The sequence below is a fragment of the Passer domesticus genome, unplaced genomic scaffold (genome assembly GCF_036417665.1).
Source record: "Passer domesticus isolate bPasDom1 unplaced genomic scaffold, bPasDom1.hap1 HAP1_SCAFFOLD_87, whole genome shotgun sequence".
Classification (NCBI taxonomy): domain Eukaryota; kingdom Metazoa; phylum Chordata; class Aves; order Passeriformes; family Passeridae; genus Passer; species Passer domesticus.
The window spans coordinates 37,231-52,268 of NW_026990184.1; the positions used below are offsets into that span (position 1 = coordinate 37,231).

General features: G+C 51.2%; 2 protein-coding genes across 8 annotated transcripts; one reads left to right on the forward strand and one right to left on the reverse strand.

Moving 5' to 3' along the window:
- Positions 1-1,458: 1,458 nt before the first annotated feature.
- MIS18A (MIS18 kinetochore protein A) lies at positions 1,459-6,725 on the reverse strand. 7 transcript variants are annotated; one of them, XR_010355313.1, is made up of 7 exons: positions 5,940-6,725; positions 5,790-5,856; positions 5,029-5,151; positions 3,907-4,000; positions 3,124-3,194; positions 2,314-2,389; positions 1,459-1,722 (listed from the first exon to the last, which is right to left on the reverse strand). XR_010355313.1 is itself a non-coding variant. In XM_064407191.1 (6 exons), exons 1-6 carry the CDS (start codon positions 6,232-6,234, stop codon positions 1,701-1,703), a joined length of 672 nt encoding a protein of 223 aa, XP_064263261.1. In that variant the 5' UTR covers positions 6,235-6,725; the 3' UTR covers positions 1,459-1,700. The 7 variants fall into 7 exon arrangements, 5 of the variants coding, with proteins under 5 accessions (XP_064263261.1, XP_064263264.1, XP_064263263.1 ...); XR_010355312.1 differs by having other exon boundaries at positions 3,077-3,194; positions 5,940-6,365; XM_064407191.1 differs by lacking the exon at positions 2,314-2,389.
- On the forward strand, positions 6,715-14,680 carry MRAP (melanocortin 2 receptor accessory protein). The gene is given in 3 exon segments (XM_064407196.1): positions 6,715-7,286; positions 10,566-10,665; positions 13,764-14,680. Coding segments are annotated over 3 exon segments (441 nt in total). The 5' UTR covers positions 6,715-7,180; the 3' UTR covers positions 13,999-14,680.
- Positions 14,681-15,038: the final 358 nt, after the last annotated feature.

Here is a 15,038-nt window from a genome sequence, read left to right on the forward strand (position 1 = left end):
AGAGGAGTGGAGGCTTTAGGGGAGAAAGAACAGGAATACGGGGAGAAGGAAGGCAGGGTAGAAAGGGGCACAGGAGGGGAGGCCGAAAGGGGAGGGAAAGGGGTCGGCTTTGGGAAGGAGAGGAAAAAGGTTGGGAAAGGCAGAGAAAGAAAGAGAATACGAGCAGGAGGAAGGAAGAGTAGAGGAGGGGAAAGGAGGGGAGGCCGAAGCTGCGGAGCGGCGAAAGGAGGCACCCGTCCGCAACGCGCTCAGAGTGAGCAAATGGCGGATGAGGCGAGGTCTGGGAGTTAAGTAACCTCGGCCCCGCCCCGCGCAGCCGCCCTGGGGTCCCGCGCACCTGAGCTGGTCCCGCCCCGCGCACCTGAGCCCGACCCGGGACCCGCCCCTGGAGCCCCGCCCGGGCCGGCCCCCGGCCCCGCCTCACGGAGCCCCCGGCCCCGCCTCACGGAGCCCCCGGCCCCGCCTCACGGAGCCCCGGCCCCGCCTCACACCGCCCCAGCCCCGCCCCTGGAGCCCCGGCCCCGCCTCACGGAGCCCCGGCCCCGCCTCACGGAGCCCCGGGCCCGCCCCGCCCTGCCCGGGATGGAGGCGCGACCATCGCTCGCGGCCCCGCCCGTCTCCCCGGGGCCGAGCGCGGCCGCTCCCGGCCCTGCGCGGAGCCCGGAGCGCTGGGGCTGGGCCGGGGATGGCCCCGGGCGTTCTGGGTCGCTCCTGCCGGTGTCGGCTGGGGGTCCCGAGCGGTGCCGTCTCTCCCCGGCGGTCCCGGGGCCGGAGGAGCGGGGCGGCACTGGGCGGGCATCGGGACCGGGATCGCCGCGGGCGGCAGGAGCCGCTCCGGCCGGGGCTGTGCCTCTGGCCGCGCACGGGAGGGCGGCGGCGATTCCCCCGTGCTGACTGGAACCGGCCGTGGGGACCCTCCGTGCCGGCCCCAGAGCCCCCAAACCCCGCCGCTCCAAGGGATTTTTTTCCCCAGTGTAGGCCGAGAATTCTTTATGAGAAAACTCAAAGGTCAGGGACACGGGATCTGAGGGGAGAGGAGAGATTCTGGTATAAATTCAAAACACACTGTGAAAAATAGTATGGAACAGCTCATTTCCTCTCCCAGACTGGTTTCTGTGTGATTGTCCATGATTCCAGCTGCTCCGATGGCATTTTCTGCCTGTGGGGCTGTAACAACTTGCCAGGTGCTAAGCACAACAGAAAATAATGGGAAAAGTTTCTGGATCACAGTGGAGCCTCTCAGTAGTGTCCCAAAAGTCTAGCAGTGCCCAGCACCTCTGGATGGAAACCGAGGGGTTCCAGCACAGCCCCTCTGTAGTGTTCCTCTGGAGCTGACACTTCCCAACATCCCTGACCAGGGTTTGGGGGTCCCAGCACAGGATCCTGGCATGCTCAAAGCCCTTATCAATAATCTGCTTTAATTAACCAACTCAAAAAAAGTAAGTAACACCACATTGATACAGTATGGTTCCTTTTAATTCAGTTATAGATAAATATTGCAGAATATAAAAACCTTTCTAAACCCAGAAACTCTTTTAAGATAGACAGGGCACAGCTGCAGAGATACTCTTGGGATTCAGGGGAAAAACCCAAAGTTTTCAGTCTTCAGCATCTTCCACTATGTCGTCATTGACAGCAAGCATGGCTTCAGCCTCAGGAAGACACGGGGAGTCAGGGATTTTACAGATCCTGGTCTCACCTCAGCCTTTCAGCTGGTACAATCTGCAGGGAGAGGGAAGAAAATGGGTCAGAATGGACACCGTCCTTCCAGAAAATCATCACAATTCATAAAGCATTACGTAGAGCTGTAAGAACTTCCCCAAAGGTTCACTTCCCTGCGGACTGAGGGCTCTAAGTTGAAGCACAGGCTGGACAGACTACGGGAACCCCAGAAGTAAAAGCTGCTCGGCCAATTCCATAAACATTCCAAAGTCAGGCTCCTCACCTGGTGGTGGCAGCACAAGTAAAGATCTTCCCTCCTGTGGGTTTTTTGCGATCTGCAGTGAACTGCAGGGGGGAAAAAACCAAAACCCAAGTATCTCCCACGACTGGAACAGAAAAGTGGGGAAAAGGATGGAGGGGCACTCCTGGTGTGAATAACTGGGATCCAACCTCTCCAAACCAATGGAAGCAGAGACTGGGTGACAGAGCCTTTGGGACCAGTTTGCTGGGATTCACAGGAAAACTGATGAGTTTTACTGTGGCAGTAAAGCCAAGCTGGCCAGGAGAATCTGCCTGGCAGAGGGCTCCCCACTTCCTGGGAATCTGTGTGGGACAGGGCACTGTGGTGCTGGCCATTAAAACAGTTCCTACCTGTCCTCTCACAGGGCAAGATGGTTTTTCCACACAGCAAATGTTTTTTGAATTAAGAAGATAACACTACACTCAACTGGAGAAGAAAAAAGTGAGATCTGTTAAATTTTCCTAAGCCAGGCAAAAAAGAAAACCAAATCAAACTAAAACCCAACAATAATAATGAAAAAAAAATTAAGCATATTTCAAGAGAGTTTAAATCAGAATGAGGTGACTTGAAAAGCTGTAAGACTGCAAAAATCTAATGCTGCAAAAAAAGCCTTTTCTTACATCACATTTTATCCCTGAACTTGCAAAAAGCCCCCACCAAACTAACAATTCACCTCATATAGTTATTGAGTCATTCCTGTCTTTGAGCACAAGTCCAGCTAAAGCTGTGGAGACAAGGACAACATAAGTGACTCAATGCTGTTCCTTTGGAAATCACAGGGAGGTTTTTCATTAGCTTAGGAAAATGCACACCCAGTTCAGTAGATACTGAATAGCAGGGAAGTCAGGAGATAAATGGTTTGCTTTCAGAGACAAAAATTTAAGTAATATTTACATTAAACCAGAAGTCAACAGATTGTCTGATCTGAAGTCTTTATTAAGAAAAAAAAGCCCTGGGTATCCTTTTGAGGGACGTAAAAGGAACTCCTTTGGCTGGGACACAGCCTCAGCCAGCACTGCTCCCCCACCACGCAGGCCACCCATGGCTTTCAGCTCTTCCACAGTCTTTGCAATGCCACCACAGATCCCGGAGGATCACAGGGCCAGCTTTCACCTTTGCCCTTCTCCTGCAGTTCAGCAGGCATCTCCTGTCAGACCTGCCTTTGCAGAGCAGCCACACGTGACTCCACAGTGGTCAGCCTTGTCTCCAGAACTTTGAATACCATATCCACCTGCAAAACAACCAGGCAGAGCTACTGGGTTACACACAGAATTTGATAACACAAAGAGCATGTGTGGACGCCAGAAAGGACTCAAATCTCATCTCACATCACCAATTCTTTTCATTTGACTCTTTCCCTGCTACTTTCATACTGTGACAGCTCACCCAGCTCTAACATTCACTGTCCACTTTTTCCAGCCTTGGTGTCAGAGCCACACATTCAGCTTTTGCTGGACAACCTTCAGTTTCCACAGTCAACTTCCTTACACTATTTGCTCCCAGCTCTTCCTACCTACAGTCACAAGATTTTAGTACAGCAAAACATGAACTTGATTTATGATGTTGTATTTCAATACAAAGCTACAGCAAAAGCATTAAGTCCATTTGCACAAAAGGCAGAAGAAACATGACTAAAAGTTAAGTGAAGATCTGGAGAAGTGAATCAGAACTAACTAGAAACAACATATCAAATTACTGAGACATAAATAGGAACCTAATGCTGTGCTTGATAAACAGAAAATGCTAATTACCATGAAAACTGAAGGAAAAGTTACTGAAAATCTTGCATAACACAAGATACCAATGGCACGAAGCAGACCAGTACATGCTGCAATGCACTGAATTGCTCTGGGTGAAATCAGCTGTTCTGCAGAAGCTATTGAAGCACATTAAGGTTCAACAGAGGTGATTTAAACAAAGAATGATGTAAGGTTAAATCTCACCTTTTCCAGCACATCTTGCAAGACAGCTTGCCTTTCAAGAGTAAGCGGCTCCTCATCAATAACAGCTTGCTTCCCCGGGGTCCCTAGAATGTAACTGAGATGCCACAGTTCAGATCATGCACTTCCCACTCTGAAGCCAAAAATGCCAACACAGCACTCCCCAGAACCCTGAGAGATAGCCATGGATTCTGGAGCTGCAGGATGCAGTGAAAAATTGCAGAGACACCAAGAACAGTGCAGAACTGGCTGGGAGAAGCAGCATTACTCTCCAAGAAAAGCGCCATTCTGCAGCCAGGTCAGTGCTTTAGAGAATTTAACTACCAAAAAATAAGAATTGGAATTAAGGAAAAAAAGCCAAAAGCACTGTCCAGAGCATGAGGGTGAACATCGACAGCAATACAGCAAAGTAAATGGGAACTTCAGAAAAAAACGGAGACATTAAAACTAGTTCAGGTGAACACTGTCCATTAGAACAATGCTTGCACGAAAGAACTCTGGCATAAAGCCTTGGTTCACTATATGGTTAGTGAAGAACACCTTAAGACCACTTTTAAGTGCTACAAACTGACTAAACCCAAGCACACTTTCATTTTCTAGACAGATTTTAAGACCGCTGACTGAGAGTCTCCAGCACACACTCAGTTGTCAGATTTGCCTTTGCCCCCCTTCGCAAGGACAGAGCAGATGTGGCCAGCACAGGTCAGACCCACCCCCAGTTGTGCCTGAGCCCCTCTGCCCACAGTTCCTGCGGGTAATGCTGACCTAAGGGGCTCCAGACAGGCCCATTTGTGCTTGGCTTGTGCACTCTTCTGAGCAAATGAGAAGGAACCCTCCCCTGCCCTGGACCTGGTGATATTTTCTTGGCTGGAATGCGATTTCTCATACAAAAGGCAGACCTGGCTGTTCTGGGGCGTTTTCCTAGGATTTGCCTTACACAGGTGATGTTCCTCAGAACTGAGCACTGGGATGCCAACACCAGCAATACAGAAAACCACTGTGGGACAGAGCAGCAAGAAAAGCAACCTCTAGACTTCCCAGAGCTGTAACAGGAGCCCCCTCAGTGCAATGCCTGGTGAGTGAAGTGGAGCTGGCAGGCTGACCCATAAACATTCTGTTATTTACCTTTCAACAGAGTCAACATTGAAACAGAACAAATCTCTCTTGTAGTCGAGGTTCCTTGAGGTGCACCTGTAGATGCTGCCAAGTGTCTTTGAGCAGCCAGAGCAGAATAAGGTTTCTACTACGCTGTAAGTAAGAAAAAACATTGATTCAGAAGAAAATAAAAGGAAGCACCTCACCCCATCCTTTTCCTTTAAAAAAAAACAAACCATCATGCACTACATTTTTTTTAAGCATTCGTCCTTGCTTTACACAGTGTAAATTATGAACCCTCATCTTTCAGCCTGAATTTGCCACAGCTCCTCAGGCTGACTGACCTCAGCAAGACCACCAGAATCACTAAATTATGGTAGGGACCTTAAAGCTCACCCCATCCCACCCCCAGCCACGGCAGGGACACCTTCCACCATCCCAGGCTGCTCCAGCCCCTATGTCCAGCCTGGCCTTGGGCACTGCCAGTATCCAGGGGCAGCCACAGCCGTGCCAGGGCCTGCCCACCCTCACAGGGAAAAACTTCTTCCTGATATTTAATCTAAACCTGCCTTCCTTCATCCTAAGGCCATTCCCCTTGTCTGTCGCTGCCGGTCCTTGTGAGCAATCCCTCTGCCTTAGGCCACAAGCGGCTTGTACAAACCCCCCGAGGAATGCTCCAGGGCTCTCGGGGGCACACCAGCACTCCGGGCCCCGCACCGGGCTTCTCCTCAGCGCCTTCCCGGGAACCCCCGCCTCCCCCGGGGCTGTGCCCAGCCGCGACCGGCCCTCACCATCCGCACTCGCCGGGGAGGTTGGAGATCTTGCGCTCGGGGTCCACGGCGACGCTGGCGGCCATACCTGCAGCGGGAAGGAGGGAAGGAGGGAGGGAAGGAGGGAGGGAAGGAGGGATGGCGCCGGGCGGCGGCGGGGCCGGCACTCACTGCGCAGCAGGATGCAGCCGCTCTCCTCGTCGTTGGACACCCAGCTGGAGGTGTCGCCCACGGGCCGCCTGCAGCCGGCGCACAGGAACACCATGGGCATGGGGGCCGCCTCCGCCCGCCGCCGCTCGGCCCGGCCCGGCTCCAGCAGCGACAGCGAGTACTCCAGCGCCGGGCACAGCGCCAGAGGGTCCTGCCCGACCGACATCGTCTTCGAGTCGCCCGCCGAGGGAGCGGCAGTGACACCGGACATAGCCCTCGAACAGCCCGCCAAGGAAGCGGGCGCCGCCCCCGACATGGCCCCGGAACCGCTCCGGGGCCCGGCCCGCGCCGCCCTCACGGCGCGGCTGCCCCGGAACCGCTCCCGGCGCCGGCCCAGCGCCGCCCGTGGCGCCTTTAACCTCCTACGGTCACGGCGCCGCAGCAAAGGCTGTGGTCATTCCAGTACATCGTTTTCATATGAAGCGTTTTATCGAGTCACTCCTAATTCAGAGAATCTGCTGAGCCGGAGTGACCCACAAGGACCACCCAGTGCCACCTTGTCCCTGCACAGACAGCCAGCAGTCCCACCCCGGGCACCCCTGGCAGCGCTGTGCAAACGCCCCTGGAACTCTGTGGGGCCCTGCCCATCCCTGGGGAGCTGGGCAGCGCCAGCACCCTCTGGGGAAGAGCCTTTCCCTGCTCTCCAGCCTAAACCCCTCCAGACACAGCTCCAGCCGTTCCCTCGGTCGCTGTCACAGGGAGCAGCGCCCGGAGCTGCAGCCCCGGTGAGCTCTGGCCTCCGTCTCCTGCAGGCTGAAGAGGCCGAGTGCCCTCAGCCACTCCTGGTGTGGCCCCTGCAGACCCCAGCCCTTTCCATCCAGACACATTCGGGAATGTTTTCCAGCCCGGCTGCTCAGGAACAGTGCACTGCTGTGAGAGAAGGGTTTGTGATCCAGCTGGCACTTGTCCATCCTGTCCCTGGGTTACAGGGCACCCATCTCAGTTTAAAACATCCTGGGGAATAACATGAGTCTCCAGCAGGAAGCAAGGATTGCATTTTCAGGGCTGCTCTTACATCTCTGCCATAGATTAACGCTCGTTGCCACTAGATGTTTTCAGTCCCAAGGCAGTCCTTGAGCTGCGGGACCCCAGAGCGATTGGCACAGGCACCAGTTGTGCAATTCTCTTTCTGAGGGCGCTGAAGTACAATGAGGCAAAGTAGTGGGTCGGAGTTCTGAGCTGGTTTATCAGGCACCACTGACATGGCTAACGCAACAAACTCCTCTGACTATTTCTGGTCTTATGAATACTACTGGGATTACATAGATCCAATTCCAGTAGATGGAAGCAAGTTGAAGGTTAATAAATGTAAGTATTGTGGAGTGGTAGGTGCTACTGTAGCACGGGGAAAATGTTGCGTAGCTTGTCTCACTGACCTGGTTTTGTTTCCTTGCAACAGAGTCCATGCCAGTGCCTGGTTTGTGTGAATGGGTGTTTGCCTTCAGGCTGGATAATTACTAACAAACCCTCTGGGCTTTATTTTACAGTATCTGAGGCTATAAGACTGCTGACACTAATTCTTGTTTACAAGGGCAGATTTTTTTATGAGTCATTTGCTAAGGGGAAATGTGATGACTTGTGCATCTGTATTGTGGGGTGCTAGCTACCTGTGTGCTGCTGTCACCAAAGTTCACTGAAGGAGCAGAGGTTTTCATAAAAACACTGTGTTTTCATCCTGGGACAAGGCTGGCATTGCAACTGGTAAGCATTCACTTTTAGTATAGGAAATGTATGTTTCCACTAGCCAGGAACAATAAGCTGCAAACATATTCTTTGACCTTCCCTCCCATCCCTGAAGATGCCTGAAACTGTTCAGATGTGAATTCAGAGACTAAAATTGTTTTTCCCGAGGTTATTACAGTGAAATTATGATATATTCCAGGAAAATGTGATTGCCTTTCAGAATATCTTAATGTCTCTCTCACTAACAATGCAAGAAACTGCCTTTCTGATGGTGAAGGCTGAATTCTGTGTTAGGAGCTGCTTGTCCTTCGCTTGCTTGGACAGCAGTAGCAAAAAGGAGCAGAAACTTGCTCTGCACCACCTCTGGAAAAGCTTTTCTGTGCTTTCAGATCAGCCGAGGGTTTACTGCCTCCAAACTTAGAGCACCACACCTTAAAGAAAGTGGTGTGAGTATCCACATCCCTCCATACAGAAAATCTTGCTCTCCAATGCTGCAGAGCAGCACTTGGTGCTGCCAAGACCAGCCAAATTATGAGCAGCTCCTCTGATTCTCTTAGTTTAAAGTTAGGGCAGATGATTACCCCCAACTTCCAACAGGGAAACCCCAAACTGCTTAGCTAAGCTAGATGTAAGTCTCACTGGCATAGCAAAACCCAAAAATCAGGAATAAACCTTTCCCCTGTTTTCTCCTTAATAACCTTTTTCTACTATTTGGATATTACCTGGTGCATTACAGAGGTGGCATTTGTGTTATAGCACTTCCCTCCCTGGCAGTTGGTAGGGAATTTTTCTTCAGCTGTCAGTGTTCTTGAAATTTGTAGAAACTGCTTCTGAGACAAGATGCGCACTCTCTGTTAAATTTAATTTAGATTTGTTGACAGTTTTGTGAAGGAATAGAGAGTGCATCCTCTTGGTACTATTATTCTTCCTTCTCCAAATACCAGTGGGAGAACAGTGGGTTACAAGTTCTAATCAAAACACCAAGGGAAACAATTCCACAGCTGCTTGGGATATTTCACTGTTTTGAGTAAAAGTACCAGTCAAGCAATGAATATACTTTATCTGTCTTTGCACAATATTTACATTCTTAGGCCTCCAGAAGCTGCTGCTGGGATTATTGGCTCCATGTGCTCAGGGCCATTGCTGGGGCAGCCCTAGGGAATTGCACAGTCACCATAACCCTGCCATGGGATTGCAGTTCCCTTGTTCAGTTTTGCCTGCTAGGGGTTTTTTTTTTTATTCTTTTAATATGAAACAGAGACCTGAATCTCTGCACTTCTTTTCCTCTGTTACGTGGCTGGTCCCTGAAACTTTCTGAGACTGAATTTGTCTCATAAAAATGAATCTAAACCCAGATAAAAAGCCACGATCTTGCTTTCTATTTGTAATGTTGTGCATGTCTCTCAATTTTGTATGAAAATAATTGAAAATCTTAACTGGCCCATGACCTAATAGGTTATTCAAAAGCATGCACACACACATGCACAACAGATGATGGTAAAATTTAGCAATAGGAAAGCTTTTTGTAGATTGGTAAAATATGAAAATAAGTTATTCCAGTTTAAAAAAAAAAAAACCTCCAAAAAACCCAAAAACCCAAACAAACACAAAACCCAAACAAAAGCAAACAAACAAACAAACAAAAAACAACTAATTGCAGAATTAGAATTTAAACCCGGGAAATTTTGCTCAAGCTCCACCTGAGCCCTGGAGCCAATATATTTAGCTTCACTGAATTCCATGAAATCTATTAAAACTGTTTTTAAAAGATAAAGCCAAAATAGCTCTGGCAGGGAATTCTATAAATCCACACTCTTAATTTCTGTCCCAATGGTGTGGCACACTTCAACACTTCGGGCTTTTCAAAATAAGCTGCACCTCCCCACTGATAATTCTCAGCAGCCCAGCAAAAACTCAGGTTTCTGGTAAGGGTGCAGCTGGGCCAGCTCTAGTTTTGGGTTTAAAAGGAGCTGGGCTAATTCCCTTAATCTCTCTGTGGCTTTGATGGCAACACATACCAAACTTTTTCACAAAGAAACACTCAATCAAACATCCTGGACCTGTTTCAAAGGACACAATGTTTTCTGTACTTCCAGAGGGAAGATTTATTTTATCTTGGTCAATATTTGTCTCTGGAGTCAGTGACCCTTCTTTCTCCACCTAATCTGAAGTGAGTCACCGGCTGTGGATCCAGGCGGGGCACGCAGACTTCCCAAGGCCAGCCCCACAGCAGCACAGGGCCCCAGCAAGGAGCTTTTGTGGAACGGTGCCGAAGGTGCCGTGGGGGCGGGAGCGGGTTCTCAGGGAGCCCAGGGCTCAGGCAATGAGCCTGGCACAGCCCTGAAGCCTCCATGGAGGAGCAGCCCCCTCTGCTCCCCCAGGCACCACACCAGCTGAGGACACGCTCTGGCCCTGGCAGCCCCGTGTTCCTCAAAGGAACCGCGTGCTCCTGGCAAAGCACCTTGCACTGTTCTGAGTGGCTGCAGGGGCCCTGAGCAGGGCAAGGGGCACCTTCTGTCCCACTGCTGTGCTCGAGGCTCACCAGCACTGTGCAACACTGCTGCTTCTCCTGGTGTAAAATGCTTTCAGGGCTGGAATTCCCTCCCTGAGGGCCTCTCCCTCTTCCTGCACTGTGGCTGTGTAACAGGGACCACGTTCAGTTATCTGCACAGGTCTAGGCACCAGAACACTCCGGAGTGTTTGGAGTGTTCCCTAGGGCTTTTCCCAGCCCCATCCCCATGGCCATACTCTGTTAGGAGGTTCCCAAGACCTTTAACAAATTGGCACTTAGACTCCTCTCTCTGAAAGGAGAAACGGATCAGAAGGCTCACCTTTCCTCTTGCTGTGTTTCATTTCTGCCGTGCGAAAAGGGCATGTGACAGAATCCCTCTGCTGTGCCCACAGACTCCATCGTCATCGCCTTCTGGGTGGGCCTCGCTGCCTTCGTGACCTTTCTTTTCCTTGTTCTGCTGTGTATGTCCTGCTCTGGATCCACGCCAGCAAAGTGAGTATAACCAGAGGCAAAGTGAGCATAACCAGAGATAACATGAGCATAACCAGAGATAACGTGAGCATAACCAGAGATAACGTGAGCATAACCAGAGATAACGTGAGCACAACCAGAGATAAAAGTCAGTACAACCAGAGATAAAGTGAGTATAACCAGAGATAAAGTAAGTAGATACTGGCATGGAAAAATAGCCTGTGGGAAGCATTCACTGCCTCCAGTGATCCAGCACTGACACAGAACGTTTAAAACTGCACAGAGGTGAAACTTTTTCTGTCAGTATTTGGTTGGAGGGCCTCTTGACCCACTGCTCCTCCTTTTCTGATCAGGAAAATTCAGCTCAGCAGGCTGGGCAGAGATTTGGGATTAGGTCACAAACAAGCAGAGGGAAACAGTGGTCAGAAGGAGCACTAATATTCTCATTTATTGGCACACTTGGGCCTCTGGCATGCTCACAAAAGGTAACAAAAACAATAACAAAAAGGCAGTTTACCCAAATAAACCACAAAGCAGGAGGCAGACTAACCACACAACAAACATGAAAATGGACATGAAATTGCAGGGTAACAGAGGCATGTTACCAACAATTTACTGTTCCTAAAAAACTGGCAGGAGAAGTCTGTGTACATGAAAATCTCAGACTGCTTGCAAGACTTAAACAAAGTATTGATTTTTAAAGTTTTTCATCATGTTACTGAGCAAAATACTTGGCTTAAAATGCACATATTTATCTCTCATGTATTCAATTTTGGCCATCAAAGGAGCCATTGTGAACAAGGAAAGTCTAGAAATGTTTTCTGGAGTGCCCAGAAATCATTAATGAAAAACAGCATTCAATGAGATTTGTTTAGGCTTTGAAACCATCCTATGTTATCACTTTCCTAGGCTTCTAACCTACTGTGAGAAAACAATTTTAGGGCTGAAGAAACTATTAAACCCAGTCACAGACAAAACTTGCCCTTTTTGGTTGAGTTCTGTTTGTTTGTTTCCTAAGCCCCATTCAATTCCACTCCTCCCGATTCCAGCACCGAAACCCAGTGAAGTGCTGGAAAGAAGCCACAAGTGTGAACCTGCCCCCCCTGCCCTGTCATCCCCTGTGCTGTGTCACCCTCCCGCCGCCCTTGGCATGACAATCATCCAGTGTCTGTATGGAAACCTCACGTCTCTTTCCTGGTGATAATCCCGATACTCACCCAGCCAGCGCCTGCTCACGTCACCGGTCAGGGCTGGAGAGCTTTCACCTTCATCCTTTCTGTGCTCATCCATCTCTGCCGAGCCCAGGCACGGGCAGGACCCCTGTGCTCTCCCAGCTCACCCTGGAGAGAGGAGGCAGCTGCTCTGGGCACCCTGGGCCAGGGCCTGCCCACCCTCCAGGGAACAATTCCTAATTCCCAATATCCCATCCAGCCCTGCCCTCTAGCAGTGGGAGCCATTCCCTGTGTCCTGTCGCTCCATCCCAGTCCCTCTCCAGCTCTCCTGGAGCCCCTTCAGGCCCTGCAGGGGCTCTGAGCTCTCCCTGGAGCCTTCTCCTCTCCAGGTGAGCACCCCCAGCTCTCCCAGCCTGGCTCCAGCCCTGGAGCAGCTCCAGGGCCTCCTCTGCACTTGTTCCAACAGCTCCACATATTTCTTGTGCTGGACGTGAGGGCTGGGGCAGCTCTGCAGGTGGGGTCTCACCTGAGTGGAGGAGAGGGGCAGAATCCCCCCCACACCTCTTTGGATGCAGCGTTGATGCAATTTTGGCTATGCGTGACACCCATCTCCTCCCCCAGTGGGTAACACCAAGGGTTAACTCCAGAGCAGAGCTCCTGGTCCTCACCTGCACAGAAACCAGCCCTGCCAGGTGTCCTCCGAAAGGCCACAGCTCTCCTCACTCAGGCACAGCTGAATCCTGAGGCACGGAAAGCTCCTGGACGTGAATCCATGGTCTGATTGCACCAGACTCTTCCCTGCAATCCCCAAGGGTTTGGTGCCAGTTTTGGTGGGTGAGTTTGGGAGAGGGGGAAGGCTGATGCCTGTCCAAGCCCTGCAGGGAGGGATCCATGTCCCAGTCCCTTTTGTCAGCAGTGCACCATCCCACAGACATAAGACAGAAGGTCTGGAGCATGGCACCACTGATTTCAAACCCATCTGCCTGCCAAGGCAGCTGATGATCGCCCTGCTGGGATGGAGAGCATTAACATTTGTTTCAATGGTGTGTATAAACATCCAAAATGAAAGACTTTTCCAGCTGTATCTTAGCTCAGCTTTAGTTCTGTGATTTTGCCTGGGCCGAGGTCAGTCGCAGCACTGCCTAAGAGTGACCTGGCCTGACCAGGTGGGTCTTTGGGTACTGGGACACTGGAACTCTTCCACCCTCCTCCAACCTCTCTGCTGTTCCAGGGGTGTTTAACAATTAACAGAGCAGGCCAGAGCTCTCCTCAGACAGTCCCAGCTCTCTGGAATGCAAGTTCTCTAGCTGATTTTAAAGTATGGATAGCTAGCTGATGGTATTTGGCTGCTTGATAGACAGGAAAGAAAACATCCTGTTTTGGTAAGAATTATTTTTTGTCTTGCTTCTGTCAAACAAAAAGGAAAGATGTCTTGAATACACCTACAGCTTAGCAAAGACAATTCCAAGCCTACCTTCCTGTGCTGGGCCTGCTGCTGAGACTCGGCGGCTTTGTTTCTGCTTTTTGAATTACTCTGCTCGGTTCGGCTGCACTCGGCTTGGTTCGGCAGAGCTCGGCTGAACTCTGAGGGCGGCGCGGCCTCACGTTCAACACACGAGGCTCGGTGCTGCCCAGCCATTGCCCTGTCAGGAAAATTAATCCACAAACACCATAGGTTTATGTCCAAAAGGAGACACAAGAGTCCTGTAACTTTACTGGCATAAAGGGAAAGGCCATGGCATTCCCCATGGGGTCACCCAAGATGGGGGAGGACGCAGCCTCATTTTTATCCTGATTTCTCGGATGTGTTTCCTTCCCTCTGTGTTCCCCATTGGCTGAGGTATTTGAGAGGTACAAACTTCCCAAATTTCCTAATACGGACGGCTTTCTGATGTGCACCCCCCCCCCCTTCTTCTTTGTGTCCGTGTTCTTTTCCTTCAAATCCAGGAATTCAGCACAGGCTTGGGTGAGCAGCAGTCTCTGCCAGTTAGTGGAATTCCTCTGCAATTTACGGTTCTAATTCGTTACTTTTCTCACCTATCAGTACTTGGGTGTGTCTACCAGCAGACCCACAGTTTGTTTGTAAAGACACCTCCTTCTCATTCCTTCCAGCACGACCACGAACGGGAGCGCGGGGTCGAGCAGGAGCTCATTAGGCTGTGACTGCAGGCGCGCTAATTAATGGCCATGAGAGCACCCAGGGCAGATCCTGGTGCAAGGACGGAGCTTGCCAGCGGAATGTGTTGGAATCCCTCTGCGATCCCAGCCGTTTGAAGTTTGGGAATGCTGCGGGACATGCTCAAGGCGTCAGTAATGTTTTTTCAAAGAAACCCACCACGGAGTGGTGGAAGAAAACAATAAACAATATTGCCTATTTACTGTCAGTGTCTTTGCCTTTTGTGACGTTGGCCGGCTCCACGGGGGTAAATTAACTTCAGGAGGAGCTTCTGCTGCTGTTCTTGCTCGTGTGTTGGAATACAGCAGGGTCCTTGTCACTTTACACATCAGGAAATACAAATTCAGCAGAATTTCAGTTCGGCTGAGCTCGGCTGCGCCTGTACAGGTTCGGCTGAGCTCGCTCGGTTCGTGTGAACTGGGATCGGTAAGATTGGATGCGCCTCGGTTCGCCATACTTCGGCTAGATTCGGCAAAGTCGCTTCGGCTCGGCGAAACTCGGAGCCGCTCGCTCCGTTCCCCTCAGCTCGGCTCGGCTCGGCTCCCTGAGGGCGGCGCGGGCCGGGCCGAGGCGCTGTCGGGAAAGCGGCGCCGGTTCACGTTAAACACGCAGAGCTCGGTGCTGCCCGGCTGCCGTGTCCCGCGGGCGGCCCGGGGTGGGCAGGAGCTCATTAGGCAGTGACTGCACTCGCGCTAATTAATGGGCACGACAGCAGGGGGTCTGGTTCGGCGGAGCTCGGTTCGGTTCATCCAACCGCGTAAGGCTCACCTCGGTTCGCTCGAGGTCGTAAGGCTCGGCTGGTCTCGCCTTGGTTCGGCTCAGCTCGTTCGATTCGGCTGAAGGCGGCGACGGTCGGGTCTCTTCAAATAAACTCGGCTGCATTCGGCTTGTTCGGCTCGCATGTTCGTCTACACTCGGCTTGTTTCGGCTCTTCGGCTAAACTCGGCAATTATCGGCTCTTCGGCTGAACTCGGCAATTATCGGCTATTTTTCGGCTCTTCGGCTAAACTCGGCAATTATCGGCTCTTCGGCTAAACTCGGCAATT

Bases quoted from the DNA above. Each gene is read 5' to 3' on its own strand.
- MIS18A (XM_064407191.1), bottom strand. From the start codon at position 6,234: ATGTCGGGGGCGGCGCCCGCTTCCTTGGCGGGCTGTTCGAGGGCTATG. The intron at 5,152-5,789 runs GTGAGGGCCGGT...TCTTACTTACAG, and splicing joins CTCCCCGGCGAGTGCGGATG to CGTAGTAGAAACCTTATTCT. The intron at 3,195-3,906 runs GTGAGATTTAAC...GTTGTTTTGCAG, and splicing joins TGCAAGATGTGCTGGAAAAG to GTGGATATGGTATTCAAAGT.